The following is a 20,407-nucleotide window of genomic DNA, read 5'->3' as shown; positions in this document are numbered from 1 at the left end:
AATCGATAACATAGAGGGATGGATAATTAATTTAGAGCATGTGGACAAAACATGTCCAAGGTAACAACGTTAAAATATATGTACAGAAACAAATGACATCATTTATACCATATGATTTTATTTTCGTCTTGGGGAAAATTGTGTCAGTTTAAATTAAAACTCATAGCTCATCTGAATTGATTTGGACAACCTGTAGAAAGGATGTGATTATTGGAGGAATTTTTGAAATAATACAGGAGATGGGGTGTGCACTGGAGGAAGAATTGGATCTCTTAGATGGCTTAAATTAACCTATTTCTTCTTGGAATACTTATGTCAGATTATCAAACTGACCGGGAAATTCCAGTGCACAGGAGAATGGTAGTTCACATATATCATTCTTTTTTGTGGAGTAACCCGATCAATATTTAGTTATTCAATATCAAAACAAGGTGACATATACCCACAACACTAGAGCAGATATCGGTAGGTGCATATACGAAATGCACTCATTCTAGATTCAGAACAGGATAACAACATCACTGACAGATTAAAAGAACTCTAATCAGCTTGAAGCTCCTCAATAAAATGTAGGAAACAACTAACTATAAACTTGATGCTGCTGTTCTAGGCAGAAGACTTATTTTGGAAGCAATCCAGAGAATACTTAGATGGTCGCTTCCTAGATTCTCAAATTCTAGTACTTGATGTTAGCCTCATTTTGATGGCAGCAGTCCTGTGGCCTTGGCATATTTGACAGTTTCATCATAGATTTCTTCAAGTTGCTTGTACTTGAACTCAAAGCCTGCTTTCATTAACTTCTCTGAGGAGAGGCTCAACTCAGCCTTTTCTGGTAGTTCACCAAAACTGCAAGTAATTTTTCATAAGAAGGAAATTCAATTAGTACTTGGATTTGAGATGATAAGTATGCTTTATTCACTACTAACTTTCTGTGATTTGATTTTGTAAATAATAGCCATTTATGCTGGTTCAATAGTGGTCTTGAGGTGTGGTTTCCTTAGTTCTAAGGGGAATTGGTAGGTCTTGCTTTTGGATGGATGCAAAGGATTGCATTTCTTGTGTGATTCAGGAGATGTGTGATAAGGGATTAATCACTCAAGATGACTTCTTAAGGGATAATAATTTTGAGGTGGATGTGTTAGAAACAAGGAAAAATATAGTTTAAGAATGTGTTTTTATGAAAAAAACACAGGTGTCACACTAATTAAGGTAAACGTTGTAGATAAGTAATTAAGACTGACTGACTGGTGAAATAGAAGGGAGGAGAGGGTTTTGGATTTATATGGATGAACAAGGAAGATACTAGTGCGGCCTGGATGGAGGTTGAGAGACATTTGAAGTTGTTAAAGTTGTAGTCCTTTAAATGATTCGAGAAGATGAATTGATATATCTGATTGCAAATAGTTGGGATATGGCTTGCTGTCTCTATGTCATGGTTACTGTTATGTTCTACCTGGAATACATTTTCATTTTGGATTGACAGAAAGCTCTTTTAAGACAAGGGGTGCTTACTCAGTGGGGACTTTGTACCGCGGGTATCGTTTTGAGAGGAAGCTTGCAAGCTCTGGCAAAGTAGTGTTAATTGAGCAACAAATATAACGACCAGAAGCTGATTCATTCTCAGCAACAAATATGTGAGCCCTGCAGACGTCCTCAATATGTCCGATTGCGATAAAGCCAGAGATTGATTGCATGATCTTCAAACCATGGATCATCATTTCATTACCTGTGAATGGCACCAATAATCAAATTAATCAGAAAGAAAATTCTCCAAGGTTCTTTCATATTAGGAGATCTTGAACTTCAAAAAGACCAGTATGACTAGCTTGCTTATAGCAGGAGGCTGCCAAGATTAAGGTTTGAAAAAAGAAAATAGAGATGAGAACAAGGAAGCCCCCACTTCAATTCTATATATTCAGGGATGCGAAAATCTTACTCAATTTGGTTGATCATTGGATGCCTGAGCATGCTGTACAAAGATGGCATCACCAAAGTATTGGGTGATATTATAATCGAAATGTTGTAAGATCTCATGAACATCCATGGAACTCTGGAATATCAATTGTTGATGGTTGCTCTGATATCCATCTCCCATCCTTGAGATTTATGGTTAGCAAAAGTTGCATGCTATCCTTAATTGCAAGCTGCTCTTGTGTACTGTGTTGGGGGATGGCTCCATCCATCTTTCCCTACCAACGAATTTTGGTCGCAGACTAGCTAACCTAATCATCTATCATCTAACTTGTGTCAAAACATTCAAACAACAACTGGGGAACTATTCGAATGCTTGGATCCATTTTCTCTGTAGTATCCCTTTCATGTTCGGAAGTGATCAGGATTTAGTGAGAGGAGGCTGAAGAGGAACAAGTGGATAAATAAGGGATATGTGCTGTTTCCACAATTACTGTTCTGTGGTCAGCGGAAATCACCATTAGAAAAATTCAGCCATCCTTAGAAGGTGAAAATCGCAAGGGCATTTTGCTTCAGGACTAAACCGCAATAAGGGTCTGGAATATATCGGTTTAAGTAACATAAATGAGGGAGGGCTGATAATTCCTGGCAGTCCAGCTTATTCCTGGATTAACTATTTAAATGAGGGACTGAAAGTAGCAGTATAATTGCAGCCAGATAGAAAGATTAAAAGAAATAACTGTTTCAGGGGGAAAATATACATATTCTACCATTTAATCTTTAAGCCACAAGCGACTCTGGAGATCTTGCTCCTCACCTGTTAGCAAGGACAGAGCCATGTCAATGCTTGCTGCAGCTCTGGCAACTGGTGCAGGACCAATTGAAAGGGCAGGTACAATGGTGAGAAGGTTGATATTATTCTCTTGTGCAAATCTTGATGCTTCCCTCTCTGCGAGCATCTTGGAGACTCCGTATCCCTGCAATATCGCATACATCAACTGTTATTATCGGTCATTGCTTGGCAGTACTGCAAGTGTGAGGATCTTTCAATGGCTTACCCATGTTGGGGGCTTCACGGTAGTTAGATACTCCATATCTGACCAAGATTCCTCATCCAGCACAAGACCATTCTCTTTAGACTTTCTAAAAGAGACACTAGCTGCTGATGATGTTAGAACAAATCGCTTGACTGACTTTGCCTTCAGGCATGATTTCATCACATTCAGAATGCCTTGGACAGCAGGTTTGATAAGCTCATTCTATCATCAAAATTAGATAAGCAAATAAATTGATTAATAAGATAACTAGGAACTGTAATTGTTCGTAAGCCTTATATATTCTTATGCTTCTATATGCTCGCTTGGTTCGGTGTCTGGATTAAATATATGAACAAGTATTTGTAAGTGTTTTCGAACAATCTTCCTGCTGATTGCCTTCTCTTAGAATGGGGGCAGGTAAATTGAAAAGGTAGTGATGACTTCCCAAAAAGTTTATGAGGGAAGTCCTCCACTTATATCCCTCCTCCCTACTATTGTTGTGTTAAAAAAGTCTCTAAATTTGTAATTTTACTACTCTCTCATGAGTCAAACCAATCCTGTCCTCCCTCATCAGCAAGGGAAACTTAATGAGGAGATGGTTGGTGCACCGTAGTATCCGTTGTCTAATAGTTTTCTTTCATTCTGGAAACATATCCATGAAATGGCTTTAGAATCGAGGCCTGGTGCTCTATAGTTCCAGGGCGTCTATGGATGCATACTTACATGCCAGTGCAACCCTCCTGCCTGATTTTGCTATTGTTTTTGGTGCAAATCGTTATGGCTGTAAATTTCTTAGATTTTTTGTTACCTCGAGGCTTAGCCTACACGTGCGTGCCTGCGTGCATACATGCATGCACTCACAGCACCTATGCATGCATCCACACGAGTACATGAGCATGCACATATATGCACAAAGTAAGCAATTATCCTTCTGCATTTCTGGTTTAGATTGTGCAAATACCTCAGGATCATCAGTGTTCAGATTCACTGGAGCTGCAACAGAGAAGACATAATCACAGCCAGCCACTGCTTCATCGAAGCTTCCCTCGACCCCCAAATCTGCACGGAAAACTTTCAAGGAACCTAGATTTTGCATCTCCTTGAGGTGCGAGAGCTTTTCCGATTTCTCTACACCAACAAAATTAAAAAGAACTGAAAACTATGTAGCAAGACAGCGAAAATGGCATGTTTGCATGCACAGGTGACGCAAAATCTGAGGAATGGACGAGTTCAAGCAGCGAAGACGGAGAAAGTGAGATGTAGAAGGGAGTGGTAAGCTCATCAACTTCACAATTCCTGGACCAATGTCATACCAAAAACCATCCAAAAGGTGATTTCTAGTATTCCCAAAAAAAAAATATTGGAATTAAAAGATTGACAGCCAAGCAAATCCCTTCCATTGCTCCCTCTCCCTTTCTTCCAGCCATTTCCCAGATGTAAATATGTTTTTAAAAGCACTCGTCCTTCTGTGAGGCTAACTGCTCACTGACCCAAAAGAAGAAGAAGATATGAGTGGAGCGAGGTCACGATTAATACGAAACTAACATCAACCTTCACAAAAATACATGCGATTAATGAAATGCTAATCTTGATTTTTAGGATTGTTCATATTAGGAAAAGAGTGGGAAATGGCTTTTATGCATAACAGCAATATTGTTTTCAGGATACAAGGCTGCTCTATTTCGAAGTAGATTGCAAAAACTGGAATTCGAATTAAACTGGAGATTAAAATAACAGTAAATAGATAAAAAATCAGATTGTTTCGAATGAGAAGGGTGCCTTTTATGGAGTACGAAAAGCTGTAAAAACTGCCTAGCACCTCTTGGAGTGAAACGCTGCATTTATGCAGTTAAATTTTTAACTGCTTTGCCCCTATTGCGGCACTCAACTGTCAGCATATTCACTCAAGCAAATCTTATTTTAAAATAACAAAATCCAACAGTTCATGAGGTTGATGGTAGTTTAGCATTGGTCGTAATACAAACCAGGATCTCTGACAGTGGTGTTCACAGCATAGCCTTTCTCCAGCAATTGCTTGATGAGCACTGACGCCATAAAGCCCGTGCCCCCAGTGACGCAGGCGAGCTTTCCTTGGGTCATCTTTGGCTGCTTCTAGCTAGCTACAACTTAACCTTCTGGCAAATTTGAAGGGACGATCACTGTCACTTATATATATGTATGTATGTATCCTGTACTCCCTTAATATGAGTAAATGTAGGTTGACATGTTGTTTAAACAATGGTAGGTTAGGCATGCGGCTGCCGGTGCACCAACAAGTCAGCTACCGGCTATTCGGGTGGCACCTAATTAAGCTACTTAGATCCAACTGTGATCCAAGTTAGCTTGTAATGCTCCTAACCTGATTAATATCTTCATCTTCATATATTTATTCCATGAGCTAAGATTGGGACTACCCTCGTCAAACTTTTGACAGGTAGCACTAACTTTTTGGATGTCTAATTCGGCTTGGATCTGGGATTTAGATCCATAACAAGCCTAGGTTTATTTGTTAAGAGCAAGTTCTGTGAAATATATGAGTCTTACTTTTCACCAAGCTGTACCAGATGCACTTTGAGAATACATTCGATTGTTCAGGACTAAAACCTCATTCGTAGACTTAATCTTAGAATCCAAGTCGAACCTGAACAAAACGGAGTGCTAATAGATCTGAAACAGTGGTTGTTGTACCTTCTGGGTCACCCCATTATCATAATGTGTAATATTATTTGATGTTATATTATTATAATATTATAATATAATGTCATATATTCTTGTGTTAACATAACATGATATTTTATAATATAAATATTTTATTAATATTGTAGGAGGTGTAGATTGGTATTTATTCTAATTATAAAGGGTGATAAGGGAGGGTGTTTTAACCAAAGTTGTACCATGGGAACCTAGGTATAAACTATGCCCGGTTCAAATGTAATCATGACAGTTTGACTGGTTGATGGGCATAACTTATTTCACTCAACAACTCAACGCATTTGCCAGTTATCTTAAGGATAAATGTGGATAAACCCATTTATTTTAGTTCCAAATAGAGCCTTTAGGGATGGAACTATTCCAACCATTTTATTGCAGGTGCCAACTGGGTATGGTATTGTACTAGGTAATTACTGATTTGAAATTAGTTGTTAGTTTGGCATCTTCATTTTATCCCACCTTATTTTTGGAATTACCAAAAGTACTCTTGAATAACAAAACTATAGAGGTAACCAAAAAGATTGGGGGATATTTATCTTTTTAACAAAAAACAACCATATATTATGTAATTATTAGGGAAAATATACTTTGATTCCCTCAAGTGTTGCAAGAAACACTAGGTCGTAAAACTTTAAAGGTTCAATATTAGATTCCAGAAGTTAATTTATTATATTAACATGGTCTAGTCATTCGTATCCCTTAGACAATGTCATCGCGTGAGTATCGAAGTATATTTTTCCTCTTGACTAATAAGTCCTGTTGTTTACAAAACACCCTTTCCTTTCAAGGTATAAAATTATTTTTAATTAAATCAGTGCTTTAATGTGTAAAAAAATCTTTGATTAATTTAGGGCTCCCTAGCTTCCTCCTATTGACAAAATTTGGTTCAATACCTCATATTAAAGTTAATTATGGCATGGTAATAACGTTGCTTATGTCTTTTTAGGTGGATCAAAATCAACTAGGAAGGATGCTAGGAGGAAATATAATTGAAGAAGGCAGGGATGTGCTAGAAGTTGGGCATGCTCAAAGGAGAAGGGAGGGGATCTTAAATAGCTGATCTTGGCCTTATCCGGCCGGTCTCTGGATCGCGATGAACTTCTGATCTCACCGTGATCGGAAGAGGAAGAAGACTCCAACAGGATTCTTCCTCCTATTGTCCTCATGTGCGTCACACATGCAGTGGTCCAAATGTGGCTGGGCCGGTCAAGTAGACTGGGCACAGTCTATTGGTTTCACACTTAGGTTGAGGATCGAGCATAAAGAAAGACAAAAGTACACTTTATCGAGGCAACTGGATATGGGATGACATCACGATCTAAAAGAGTAGTCATAGAGAAACATGATGAGTAGACATTTTAAACCTTTGTATGTAAACATATATTTGGAGTGGTTGACTGATCAATCATGTACTAATCAACAATAGTTCTTTAATTAATCTTTTATTAGTTTTTGTATTCAAGAAATTAGGTAAAATACAAGGGATTTGGTGATAACTAAGCTAACAATCAACAACTTCATTTGATAATTAACAAATGCTAAAAGCATCCTACCAATGGAAGTGGCCATGAAAACAAAGTGAGAATGGATAACCTTCCTTGCGGTGGACCCAGAGGTTAGTTATAATGCTCTATTAAGTAGAGACTGGATTCACTCTGATTATTATATTCAATCTTCACTCTACCAATGCTGATGATGTGGAGATTCTATGGGCTGATAGTAGGTCATTTCTATCGTATGCTAATGTGGTCGAGGCTAGATTCTATGATAATGATGTTGTAAAGCTGATCACTATATCTATTGATGACATTAAATAAAGACCCTAGTTTTAATTATCTCGTATCTCTTTTTTCTCATAAATATGATTGTTTTAAGTCTTGGTATTATACTAGAGGATCATACCAATCATATAGCTATAAGGTAATCAATGAATAAGAACAACACGAATATTGAACCTTCCTCAACAAGTCAGGTTGGGTTTAAGAAAACAAGTACTTGGTTCTATTTTGAAGAGGCTCAGCATATACAGGACAAATAAACTAGTTCAAAATGAATTAATTATATATACTGACTGTATAATTGATGTTGAAGATTTTTGAACAAGCAGCTTAGGTGCATGTTGATGCCAATCTAGGCAAGTAGAGAATATGAAAGCTAACCTTTTAATTGAAGTAAATATGAGAACTGAAGGGAGCTGAAAGGTTATATATGTTAGTGACAATTTAGACTCTAAATATAATAACAAAGTAATTGACTTGCTCCACAAAAAAAAGGGATTACTGTGCTTAGGATTATGATGGAATAATTGGTTAGATGGAAAAGTAGTTGGGCACAGATTGCCCATCAAACTAGATTTCAAATCTTATCAGCAACCTCCAAGGAAAATATCCATTGAGGTAATCTTGAAGGTATAGGAAGAAATAGAAATATTATTGAAAGAAAGCTTTATTACCGTTACCGGTCATATAGAATGGTTGTCTAATATCATTCCAGTAATCAAGAAAAATGAGAAACTTAGAGCCTGCATAGACTTTAGAAATTTGCACAAAACTGCGCTTAAGAATGAATATCCTGTGCCAATTCTTGATCTCCTAATAGATGAAGCAGTAAGGTATGAATTTTAACCTTTATGGATGGCCGTTCAAGATATAACTAGATATACATAGCTGAAGAGGACATCCAATAAGAAAGCATTCAGATGTTCAGGTACCATTGGTACCTAGAATGGGTAGTTATGCTATTCAGGCTCAAAAATAATGGTGCTACCTATCAAAGGGCGATAAATATAATGTTTTGATGATAGTTTGTTGATTTATGAAAATATAGATGATAGTTGGTTGATTTATGAAAATATATATTGATGATGTTGTGATAAAATCGGAAACAAAGGACAATCATTTAATTGACATTGAAATAGCATTCCAAAGAATGAGACATCAAAAGTTGAAAATGAATCCTTTGAAGTGCTCGTTGGGGTTTTAGCAAGAAACTTATTTTTAGGATACAAAAGAGAGATTGAAGTGGATAAAAAATAAAATGAAGGCCATTTTGAATGCTATATCTCCAATTAACAAAAAGAAGTAGAGATTTTTTGGCCAAGTTAATTTTTTAAGAAAATCTATTTCCAATATAGCAGGAGTCATTTTGCCAGTCTGCCAATCAATATGTTATTTTGCATCAGGTACTTCAAAGGGTTTATTACGATCACAATAATTTGATAAGCTCATGCATAGTATCATAGTTGCTAACATGCTAAAACCAGTGTTAAACATGCCTTCTCTATTAGTATAGCCTATTTCATAATTGCTCATCCTTTTGCCTAGATAGTAAATAACCAATTTCCTGCCAATCTCATCATGCTATCCCAAAATTATCTTTAATGAAATATTTGTTGGGAACAAGTATAACAACAATGGCCTGTTTGGAGTGGAGGGACAAGAACAGCTGGATTGTGCAGGCAAGTTTAGATCTTATTAAAGACCTTTTGACACTCATTTTTTCAGATTTTGGATATCTTCTCCCTTGAAAGCTTGAAGATGGGTTGTAAAAGGACTATAAACCTGCTCATATATTGAATTCTTCCCAAGAAGCCTCTTATTTCTTTCTCTGTCTACATTTGTTGCCATCCTTTCTATTCCATTCCGGATGAGCCAGAAAACTTGGTTGGTTGGCAGAGGACAATATTGCCAAGATTGTTTGGGCAAGCGGCAGATGCATGTACAGGCGTGCCACCTACGTTGGACTAGCCGAAAAGATTTTGATCAAATAGAGAATAGGTAGTAGCATGGGTCTAGTTGTCTTGATCTTCAAGGACTTCCACTGCTGTCACACCACTATTAGAAGGAAATGGAACTAAATAGCGATGTAGCACTGAGCAATTGCGGAAAGATGTAGTGCTAGGCTACAGTACGGGTGTAGCGCTATATAGAGGTGAGTGTTAGGCTATGGTAATGGTGTAATACTAAACTAGGGTAGAAAATCTAAAATACATCTACTCCTAAAATATAAGATTAAGATAAAGATAAGTGTCGATAGGATGAGGTAGATTTATTTATATATTTTATATTTTTTTACACTCCCCCTCACATGTGGGCCGGACTTTCCTTTAATGGGTGAGCCCAACATGTGAATTTTTTAATAACGGGGTTAAAGAGTGCAGAGGCAGGGTTTGAACTCAGGACCTCTGCTCTGATACCATTTTGAAATCACCACTTATTCCAAAAACTTAAACTGATAGGATGAGGTAGATTTATTTATATATTTTATATTTTTTTACACTCTCCTTCACATGTGGGCCGAACTTTTCTTTAATGGGTAAGCCCAACATGTGAATTTTTTAATAACGGGGTTAAAGAGTACGGAGATAGGGTTAGAATATCTAAGGGCATTACAGACATGTTATTGCCTCAAACTTTTGTAGCTTAAGCGGCTATAGTCCCTCTAAGAAGCCGGCCACGGAGGGATGCCTCCACATAGCTAGTTAGCAAGCTGAGGTATCGTTCGTTAACAGAATTAACCAGACAAATCGTTCGTTTGAAATCACCACTTATCCCAAAAGCTTAAGCTGATAGGATGAGGTAGATTTATTTATATATGTTATATTTTTTTACACTCCTCCTCATATGTGGACCGGACTTTTCTTTAATGTGTGAGCCCAACATGTGAATTTTTTAATAACAAGATTAAGAGTGCGAAGACAGGGTTCGAACTCAGGATCTCTGCTCTGATACCAAAAAAGAAACAAGCATAAAAGGGAGAGACATAGTTTTGAATTGTTTGGCTTAATTACAATTCGCTTGTATCTTAGTTCAATATATAGAGATTTACAAGTAACAGAATTCAATATCTAAAGGAGTACAGCTAGGATTTACAATAGCTACATTTGTTACAGACGTTAGGAAGATTTTAAATCTGTCAAACTGATTGAGATGTCAAAACTGATTGAGATTTTCTACATAATTTTCGCACTGCTCCTTGACTGGGTTTTGTGATACTCTAACATTTATACTGATATATAACAACTATCCTCAAACACAATAACTATTCACTCCTAGTGGTTCTAGTAATTGTCCCTAGCCATCCTTATACTACTCATGTTATAAGCATAATTATTCTGCAACTGTTAGACCGACAATCATATTTCATTGACCTTTAGCTTATGTTGGTTATCTCTTTTTGCTCGGTCTATAATACGATCTTCTGTCCTTAGAAAGTTTTGAGACCGTAAAATCATCTCAGTCTTCTACCGACCATTTTTTATGGCTAAGATTTGATCTTTCGACTTACTTATCCATATTATCGCCGAATTATATCTATTCGACATGAGTCTCCACCATTGGTAGTTTTCATGGTCGAACTCTACCCAGTTTTAGCAAGAGTCATGTAATTCTTACTTACTTTAATTCTATTAAACTTAATCCACATGGTGTTTGCTCCATGCCATTAGCTATATTGTTGCGATATCGCCTAAACAAATTGGCCCGAAATCAATGATAGTTTTTTATCTTTGTTGGATCAACTTCAATTCTTCAAGAAACAATATTGAGCCTGCATAGTTTTTCTAAACTAGCTTCAAACAAGCATTTTGCTAGGTTGAGTCAAAGCTTGTACTCTCGAAGTTACTTGAAGAGCTCATCAAGGTGCACTAGGTATTCCTTAGGCATCTCAGACTTTGTGATCATGTCAACTGCAGGAGCTTGAAGATTGATATGGAGCTTGAAGATTGATATGGAATAAGTAGGTAAGGCTATCAACACTGCATTTACATAACCAGGCATCCCCTAAAGGAGAGAAGCTTACCATTCTGTAGTGCTAATTTTTTTGTAAAACTTGGTTAATTAATTGTTCCAATCAACTTTGCTCTGTGCTCTGTCAAATAGAGGTAAGCCGAGATACATAGGTAAGGATTCAATTTTGGACCGCAATATTGCAGCGAATTCATACTGCATGCTATCCTCATGCCCCATGGTCAGCAGCGAGTTTTGTTAAAGTGGATAGAGAGACCTGAGAATAATTCGAACCTATATACAACAATCTTAAGTGCCAAAAAATTGATCTTTCTTTACCTGGCAGAAGACTGCAGTATCACCCCCATATTACAAAATCAAGGGGCAAGCAAAATCACCCATTTTTGTGCCAGATGCAGCCCCAAGGTGTCCAAAACCAAAATAAAAAGAAAGGCAGCAAGAATAACCCTATCAAAGACGATCCAAATGCATGCATAGGTTTGCCGAGATCTGATTCGTATATTTAACAAGTGAGTCAGCTAACATATAAATCTAAACCCTCATGTAGCCCCTTGATCTCTGGAATAGTATTAATTATTAAGGGTATAAATTTAGTTTTAATTTGTTCTGGTGGTTCTACATTCTCTGTGGTTTAGGTAGGTGACAGTGTGACGATATTCGGTACAATATAGATTGGTTTTCAACTTTTTGTTGTTTTCAATTTGTTAAGAGTCCAAAGACGCCAAAGGAGGGGAGGCCCCATCAGTCTCATATCAACCAATTTCACCCTTGGCTTTTTTTTATTTGTCCAATGGAATATACATCAAAGAGAAAAGGACAATCTATGTGTTCGCTATCATTGAATTTTCTTGCGGCCCGCATCAGTCATCCACTGTTCTAGTATCCAAAGGTTGCTAGCGTTGTTAGGTGCAGCCTCGTGCTCCCATGGTGTTAGATTTGCACCGAGAGGCAAAGGTTTGGTGACTGCAGAAGATAAGATGGCAGGTTTGGTGCTTTCGAGGAAGGAGGGGAAAGAGATTTTGATATAGAGTTTTAGGTTTTTAATAAAATATATTAAAGTTATGGGCATTCCAAAATAAATACTTATACATATATATAACCTGCAATAAATATAATGAAGTTATGACGTTATATTTTTGTCTGTGATATGGTCAACCAGCTATAGCTATGAAGGTTTTTGGCTGGATATTTCAATCTTCTCCGATGCCCGTAGCTCGGACCGGCAGTTTAGATCTCGTTGTCGGATGTAAGGTAGGCCTTTGGCTTTTCCTTTCCGTCCCCTCCTAATCCGCAAGAAGACGTGCTAATGTCACCGTTAGATCGCTATCAGTCACCTTGTCTCGCCATCACCATTACGTCGCCTTGTCTCGCCATTATGGATGATTCCCCGTAGCAATAATCACCGTCTGGCCATCAGTAGAACCTCCGTTCCTTGGTTTGAAAAATTCTAAAACTAAAATTTTAAGTGTGATGGGACGTGGCTTTTCCAATTTTTTTTCTGAAGTAGCAGATACCACCATCCTACTCCGGTCCCATATTTAGGATCAAAAAAGTTTCAAACCATGCTGATCAGAAAATGCTGAGATAATAATGGATTAGTCTTATTCCAACACTCATGGCGATATGCGGATATCCCACCGACACTTGAATTCTTGTCTAAAATAATATTGAACTTTTGGGCGAAAAAATATATAGCTAATGGTGGGTAACTCGGTAATTGACAATAGTCAAGCAGCAAACAAACAAGGAGTTGCACATCATCGGTGTAATTTTTGTGTGAGAACGTTCACAATGGTTGTGTTTGATAACAAAGAGTTTGTTCAAAGTGGAGGAGTGATGTGGATAAAAGTATTGCAAGGTTTGGTGGTGAAAGTGGCTCGAGGGAATCAACCCATCAAGTTGGCCCTTTTAACCAAAAACCTTGGCTTGCATGGTTGCAGACTTTCTAGGTTGCGGTGGCCATGACTTCTCGATTCACCGACCAAGACTAATATATAGTTGATTTATGCTTGCAATATTATCAAAAGGAAAAAGGATCTAAAGAAGTAAAGGCTGGAAATAGAAAGAATGATGAAAACAAGATCTTCAAGTAGAAGTACATGGGACTCTTTTTCTAAAAAAAGAAAAAAACAAAATAGCAAGTCATCTCGTATTAAATTGATAGATGAAATGAGAAACGGGAACTGTAATAGATATAAAAGAAGCAAATTAAGAAGAAAGAAGGAAAGAAGACAAATAGACAATAGGAGGACACAAGGTCCGCCCAAAAACTTGGCCCAATAGAAATCAGGCAGCAACCTTATGACAACGTATTTGCTCCGGTCCAGTCCTAACTCAGCCCAAACCCAGAACAACATACACGAAGTCGAAAAACAGCTACTATGTGGAACCCAACTGGTCTTCCTACTAAACACCTTGAATGCACCAATATGCGCAAATGGTTGGAATAATTATGTGCAATTTCTGTGATTCATGTAGATTTGTGGTAATACTTACCATGCTCTGTGCTTGAGATTGCCCAAATTCTCGGATCAAGTAAACCTATTCTAATTGTACCCCAAAAATCATCCCTTTTTTTAAGTGATTTTTTCACTTCGTCTATTAGTTGTTTATTTAATTGCTCAATTGAATACAACATATTCATATTGATGTGGTTGTATTCGAACAAAGATATTTTGACAGAATATAGTTTAGATAATGCCAGGCTTGAGAATTATGTTGAGGTGGGAATTAAACTCCATTGACTAGCAAATTAAATTGACCTAGACCTAACCTGCCTTCGACTTAACTTTGGATTTGGATAACATTCAACTTGATTGATTTGAAGACAACAGAGGATTTGGTAGGGAAGAGACTCAAAATTTAGCAGAAGGTAAAAACCATGGAGGATCCGGTGGAGGCAAAACCCATTGTTGTGTGTTGCCCAAGGTGACAACCCAAAAGGGGGGTGGTGAATTGGGTTTTCTAAATTTAGTGCTCTTAAAACTTTCCTTATGAAAGAACAATTAATACCTAAGCCAAGTATGCGTTAGTACACTAATGAAATGACAATGCAAGAGTCACAAAATCAAGCACAACACAAACACAAGGATATATAGTGGTTCGGTGCATCCCAAAGCACCTACGTCCACTCCCCAAGCGTCCTCTTGGAATTCACTATAATCCCTCGGATTACAATTGGATTGTTTTCCGGGCTCACAATCCAAAAATCTTTACAATTAGTTTTTCGAGATCACCAATTAACCTAACGATTGGTTTTGCGGGCTCACCAACAACCTACACCATCGGTTTTACGGGCTCACTAACAAACCTTACAACAAGGGTAATAGAACAAAGAACAAAGCTCCTAGATGAGCATATAAAGCAATTATGAATTTCAAAGAAGAGATAAGAGAATAGTTATTGCTTGTTAAAGCTTTTCTCTTCTTTGCTAATATTGGTTCACTCTTCAAAGGTTGGTAACACTCTTAATGTCTCTTTGATTTTGCTCAACCACCTCCTTTTTGGCTTTAGGAATGAAGCAAATTGAATGAAGCACTTTTGACTTAGGTTTCCACTTGAATGCTCTTCTTGATTGCAAAAGATTCTTCTCCCTAATGAATAGTGCCTCTTAAATACTTCTTCAATCTCAAATGATTAGACCCTAGCTGTTGGAATGGAGAAACTAGTCATTTCTAGCCGTTGGAGCACCAAAAAGTACATCTGCAGAACTAGCAGTTATGTTGTCAGTCGTGCTGGGGTCGACCTGAGTTACTATTCGTCAGGCTGGGGTCGACTCCACTTTGGCTGGGGTCGATCCGAACTTTTCTGGGGTCGACCCTCTCAGAGAATCCAGAGAGTTGTTTTGTGACTTCTCAGGCTGGGGTCGACTCAAAATTCTCTAGGTCGGCTCAAGTGGGGTCGGCTCCAGCTTTTTTCAGGTCGGCTCGACTGGGGTTGGCTCCAGCTTTCTTGGGGTCGGCCCTCTCAGTGAGTTCCAGAGGGCTGCTTTTTTGATGTTTGAAGCTGGGGTCGGCTCGAGTAATCTTTAGGTCGGCTCGAGCTACAGTGCTTGGGGTCGACTCCAATTCTATTGGGGTCGGCTCGGATATGAAATCCTATGACCACTCTCTTTTGAAGTTTGTTGGGGTCGGCTCTTGCTTTCCTGGGGTCGACCCTAACTTTTCTGGGGTCAACTCTGAGTTTCCTGAGGTTGACTCTTGATATGTGCCATTGATCCAAAGTGTGCCAATCACGTGCGAGATTTGTTCCAAATGTTTCAGGGTCGACTCCAGCCTACCTGAGGTCGACTCTAGCCCTGTGCCTAGTGCTCTTGAGTTAGCTCTAAGTTTCATGCCGAGTGTGCCACTCCGTGCCATTTCATGCCAATGCATGCTATATGTATCAGAGTCAGCTCCAAACCCCTTGGGGTTGACTCTAGCCATAATTTTCTGCATCTTAAGATTAGACTTGCATACAGGGTTAATATATTCCAAGTAAAGTAGGATGCATGGCACATCAATATTTCATACCCTTAATAGTGAAAATTACATAATTACCCTTTTAAAGTATTTTTAACTTGAAAATTTGTCACAATGAATTTCTTAGTTTTCTCTCTTGCTCTACTATAAATTTGATCTCGAAATTAATTCTTGAGAGTTGTTTTGACCTTGTATTCATTATGCATTGTGAATGTATCGAGGGCATTGATTGTATTGAGTTAATTGACATTACTAATTTCATGTGACACTTAATGGCTTTGTTAATCATCAAAATAACATTAGGATCCTCATTGTGTTTGCCCCCTAATATATAGATTAGGATATGTACCAGCCAAAGAAAATCTTGCTATCGAAGGGTTGCCCCTGGCCTTCGTAATGGGGATGGCTAGTACTTTAAGGTTATACCACTACCTCCTATTTGGTAAGTGACCAATTCTGCAATCATATAATTAAGTAGGCATGGTCTCACCGACCTTATTAATACAACATTTTACAAATTGACATGGCAACTTTCAAGCTTGAACATCAATCTAAAGTTGACTGAAGTATCAACTCCTGTTCTATCTAGTATGACCTACACTTGCTAGTAGGATTCTGCCTTGCCTTGGTCTATGAATTCCAAGGACTCCACAAAATAGTCTTCGGTGTTTTCATCTACATAGGCCAAGATCCCTAAGTTGGGTTCTTCAAAGATGTCGGCATTTCGATACAAAGATTGATTGGCTAATTTATCTACCATATAGACAAGATCGGCTAATTCCTCTACAATATATGTTGGAGTATGCTTTGGCTTATAATATTGACTGTTGATAGTGGAAACAATTCTTTCGACTTGTTCCAGCATCAAAATCAAAGATGTCAAGTATCACTGCATCAATGGCTCTCGCACGGTGGCCACTTTACTGTTAGTATTTTGGCCTCCACCTCTCTTAGTGTATCAGCCTTTAGATCATGGATGGTCCAGATATGGTGTAATCAATATTCTTCCATTTTTACTTTTAGCATATGAAACTACATTGTATAACAACCATTATATGGTCACCTATCATGTGCTTGTTACCTAGCCATGACATGATGTGGAAATGAGGTGAGCATGAGTGAGCCAGGCGAAACTCTACTTCGGCTTATTTTATATTCGAGTTGAGCTCAAGATATTTATGTATGGCTTGTTTAAAAGTTCTGGTGAAAAGTAAGATCATTTGAGGCTTTCAAGAGAAATAATCCCTATTATATCTTCATTTTATATTTGTAATACATTTTATCCCACAAATCCATTTAAATCCATTATTTATAAAGTGATTGAAATAATACATGATATATACATATAAATTATTTATATATTAATATATTAAGTTAATTCAAACCAAGCTTGAGAAAGTTAAGCTTAGCTCTACTTTGGCTTGTTATTAAATCAAGTGAGCCAAATTTAAGCAAAATTTTGAGCTAAACTCGAGGTAATTCGTGAATAGCTTGTGAGCCCATTTTGTGGTGCATAATTGTTTTTTTTGGTACTTTTCAAAGCATGGATATTTTTAGAATGATTAATGATCAAAATATAGTCTAGTATCGGATTGTTAGTTTGGTTTAATATATCCAAACCCTATCTGAAGACTACTTAATAAATTTTATGATATTTTTATTACCCAAAACTAGATACCATTTGCATAAGGTTTGGGCATCAACCAAAATCAAACCAGTAACCCTAATAGGTCTGGATCTAAATTTACTAAAACCTAGACTCATCCCATCGTAATGACATGCTTATTTTCTCTTGCTATTTTTATTCTTTTCCGAAACTTTATTCTTTACCAAAATTCACCAGCTCTCCAACCCAAATTTCTTTAGAAAATCTAAGTTACATATTGACTCTCCAACCCAAATTATTTTTGGAAATCCGTTCTCTCTCCTTTTTTTGGAAATCCATTTTTTTGGAAATTTTGGTCACACTATGACTTCCAGCCTGATTTTTTTTGGAAATTCAGTTTTTTAGGAAATGTTGGTCACACTATGACTCCCCAACATGAATCATTTTTTTTTTTGAAATCTTCGCTTGCTTCCAATATTCTGGAGACCTTCTCGAGTTGGTAAAATCCTAGACCAAAGTGAATGCTTTTTTAAACTTGTAAAAATACAGAGGGTGAATTTTATGGAAGTTTTTCCTGCTTGCACCAGCTTGGGAACAAGGAACTATTTTTTCCTTTGACGTATGTGATACTATATTATGTTTTGTTATTAGTTTTGAATCAGTAGAGACATTGTTGTTCTGCATTCATATATTCTTGATTTCTTTTATGAGATATATTATTGTTATTATTTTTTAGATGGTTGCTGGAATTGTAGAGGTGGTTTGTAGGGGTTGATAGCCACTGGCCACTAGCAGCACTCTAATCAAGATTCTGTAGCTCTCTAGCTTTCATCCAAGTTTTCTTTTTGAAAATGACAAAATCAAAAATGCAATCGGAGACATAGATCTATTACTTGCAGTGACATTATCATATCATAGAGGTTATTGGATGTCTTATTAGATTTTTAGATTACTCGATCTATCGAAAGGAGACTTCTCTACCATATGATCATTAGGATTTTTTAGCCTAAGACAGAAAAGTTTGATTTTATTTTGGAAAGAGATATTGTAGTGATATTTCATGTGCTCGGGGAGTATCTCTTGAACATGCCTGCACTTATGTTTCGATAGATGCATGAGGCAACTAGCAAGTCTAAGGTATCCTTACCTTACAGCATGATCCTGACCTTAGTGTTTCGGAAACATAGTGTCAAGCTTAAGGGAAAGACCTCGAGAGCATTGATGCACCAACACCTACAATGACCACTCACTACATCAGATGGGATGTGCTAAGATTGATGGTCATTGGGTGAGAAGAGGTGGTAGAAGACAAGATGAACCAAGAGGGGATGAGCACAGAAAACCTAAGGCCGGACCTAGTAAGCCCATAGTTCTTACAGATCAGGCGAGCCACCTTTCTCTATGGAGATACTAGAGCCTTTGGTTGTGCCTGAGATTCATTTGGAGCATGGAGGAGGAGACTTAACTGCTTCCTTCGACTTCCAGCCTCCACATCCAGAAAGCAGTACGAGTCAGAAAATCAAACTAGATGAGGAGCAGATGAGGACCATAGTTGAGCAGATGATCATAGAGCTAACTATATTTGGTGTATTTAGAATGTGAGTCGATCCCAACACAAGAGAAAGAAAAGACTAACATGCCTTTACGAGTCGATCCCTGTATAATCGGAGTCAACCCTATAACAGTCTTAGGTGAAATATAGAAATGGGTGAAAATCTGTACGATTATGAGTCAATCTTGAAGTATCACAAGTCAACTCCTGCAAAACAAGGATCAACCATAGCACATATTGAGTCGACCTCAAAACAGTCACAGACAGAAAATAGTGCGCAGCAAAAATAAGCACTTTCTTCAGTCGACTTCTAAAAAAGAAGAGTCGACCCCTAAAGATCATGAGTCGACCCCTAAAGAAGTTGAGTGGACCTGACTACGCCTGACAATAGTAACAGCTAGCTTTTCTGCAAAAGCAGAATAACTGTTTTCACTTCCAACAGCTATTTCACCCTCTCTAATGGATAAAAACTATCTTCCAACTATTTTTCAGGATATAAATGCATGAAAACACTCAAAGAAGAGAACAACTAGTAAAAACAAGAAGTGAAATTAAAAAAAAAGAGAGTTTTAAGTGTGAACCTTCAAGGTCATATATTCGACATATCTAAAGCATTAAGTGCAAAGCTTTCAAGGCCAACCACTGCTTTCATAAGAGCTCCATCATGCCTTAATCTACTCATTAAGGAGCTTTAGTTGTTTCTTTATTGAAAGATCTTATTCTCTATTGCAACAAGTTTCAAGGTTTGAAATTTGGAAAAAGGTCCATCTAAACTTTAAATTAGATTGTATTTTCTATCATGTCTAGGCAAGGCTTGGATAGGGGGTGATTTTAGTTGAGTACTTGAGAAAATCAATTGGGTTTATTTTGAGCCCATGTAAAATAATGTTGCTATAATCTTAGAAAGATTATAGTGAAATTTCCAAGAAGAGTATTCTGGAGAGTGGCGTAGGTGTTGAGTTTGGAATTGAACCACTATAAAATTATATATTTGCTTGTTGTGAGTGTCTTCTCATTTTTCTCATATCTGTATTCTCATTTTGACACTCACTTCACTTTAAAAATCAGTTTTTAATTGCACAAACTTGTTAATTTTTTTTTAAACCCAATTCACCCCACCCCCTCTTGGGTTGTGTATCTGGGCAACAAGTATTGAACTTTAATAATAGCCCCGCATCATTTATATTTGTTTTATATTAATCAATAAAGTTTAATGATAGTTGTACATATTAACCTCAACGTTATTAATACCGGTGTCCACTTGGTCAATTGAGAGCTCAACATAAGTTGGGCCTCCACTTGAAATTGAACATTGAATTTGAGCTAGTTGCAATTATCATATATTCAAAAATTTTGGTTATAGGTAACAAAACTTGCCTTAG

The 20,407-nt window shown here is 37.3% G+C and overlaps 1 protein-coding gene across 1 annotated transcript; it reads right to left on the bottom strand.

Annotated features, from left to right (window-relative positions):
- Positions 1-377: 377 nt before the first annotated feature.
- Positions 378-5,117, bottom strand: LOC103698208 (anthocyanidin reductase ((2S)-flavan-3-ol-forming)). Its single transcript, XM_008780203.2, has 6 exons — positions 4,934-5,117; positions 3,910-4,076; positions 2,970-3,170; positions 2,729-2,888; positions 1,513-1,726; positions 378-846 (listed from the first exon to the last, which is right to left on the bottom strand). The coding sequence occupies exons 1-6, from the start codon at positions 5,046-5,048 to the stop codon at positions 696-698; spliced, it is 1,008 nt and encodes a 335-aa protein (XP_008778425.1). The 5' UTR covers positions 5,049-5,117; the 3' UTR covers positions 378-695.
- Positions 5,118-20,407: the final 15,290 nt, after the last annotated feature.

This window comes from Phoenix dactylifera, chromosome 3 (genome assembly GCF_009389715.1).
Source record: "Phoenix dactylifera cultivar Barhee BC4 chromosome 3, palm_55x_up_171113_PBpolish2nd_filt_p, whole genome shotgun sequence".
Lineage (NCBI taxonomy): Eukaryota > Viridiplantae > Streptophyta > Magnoliopsida > Arecales > Arecaceae > Phoenix > Phoenix dactylifera.
This window is presented reverse-complemented; position numbering and strand designations above follow the sequence as displayed.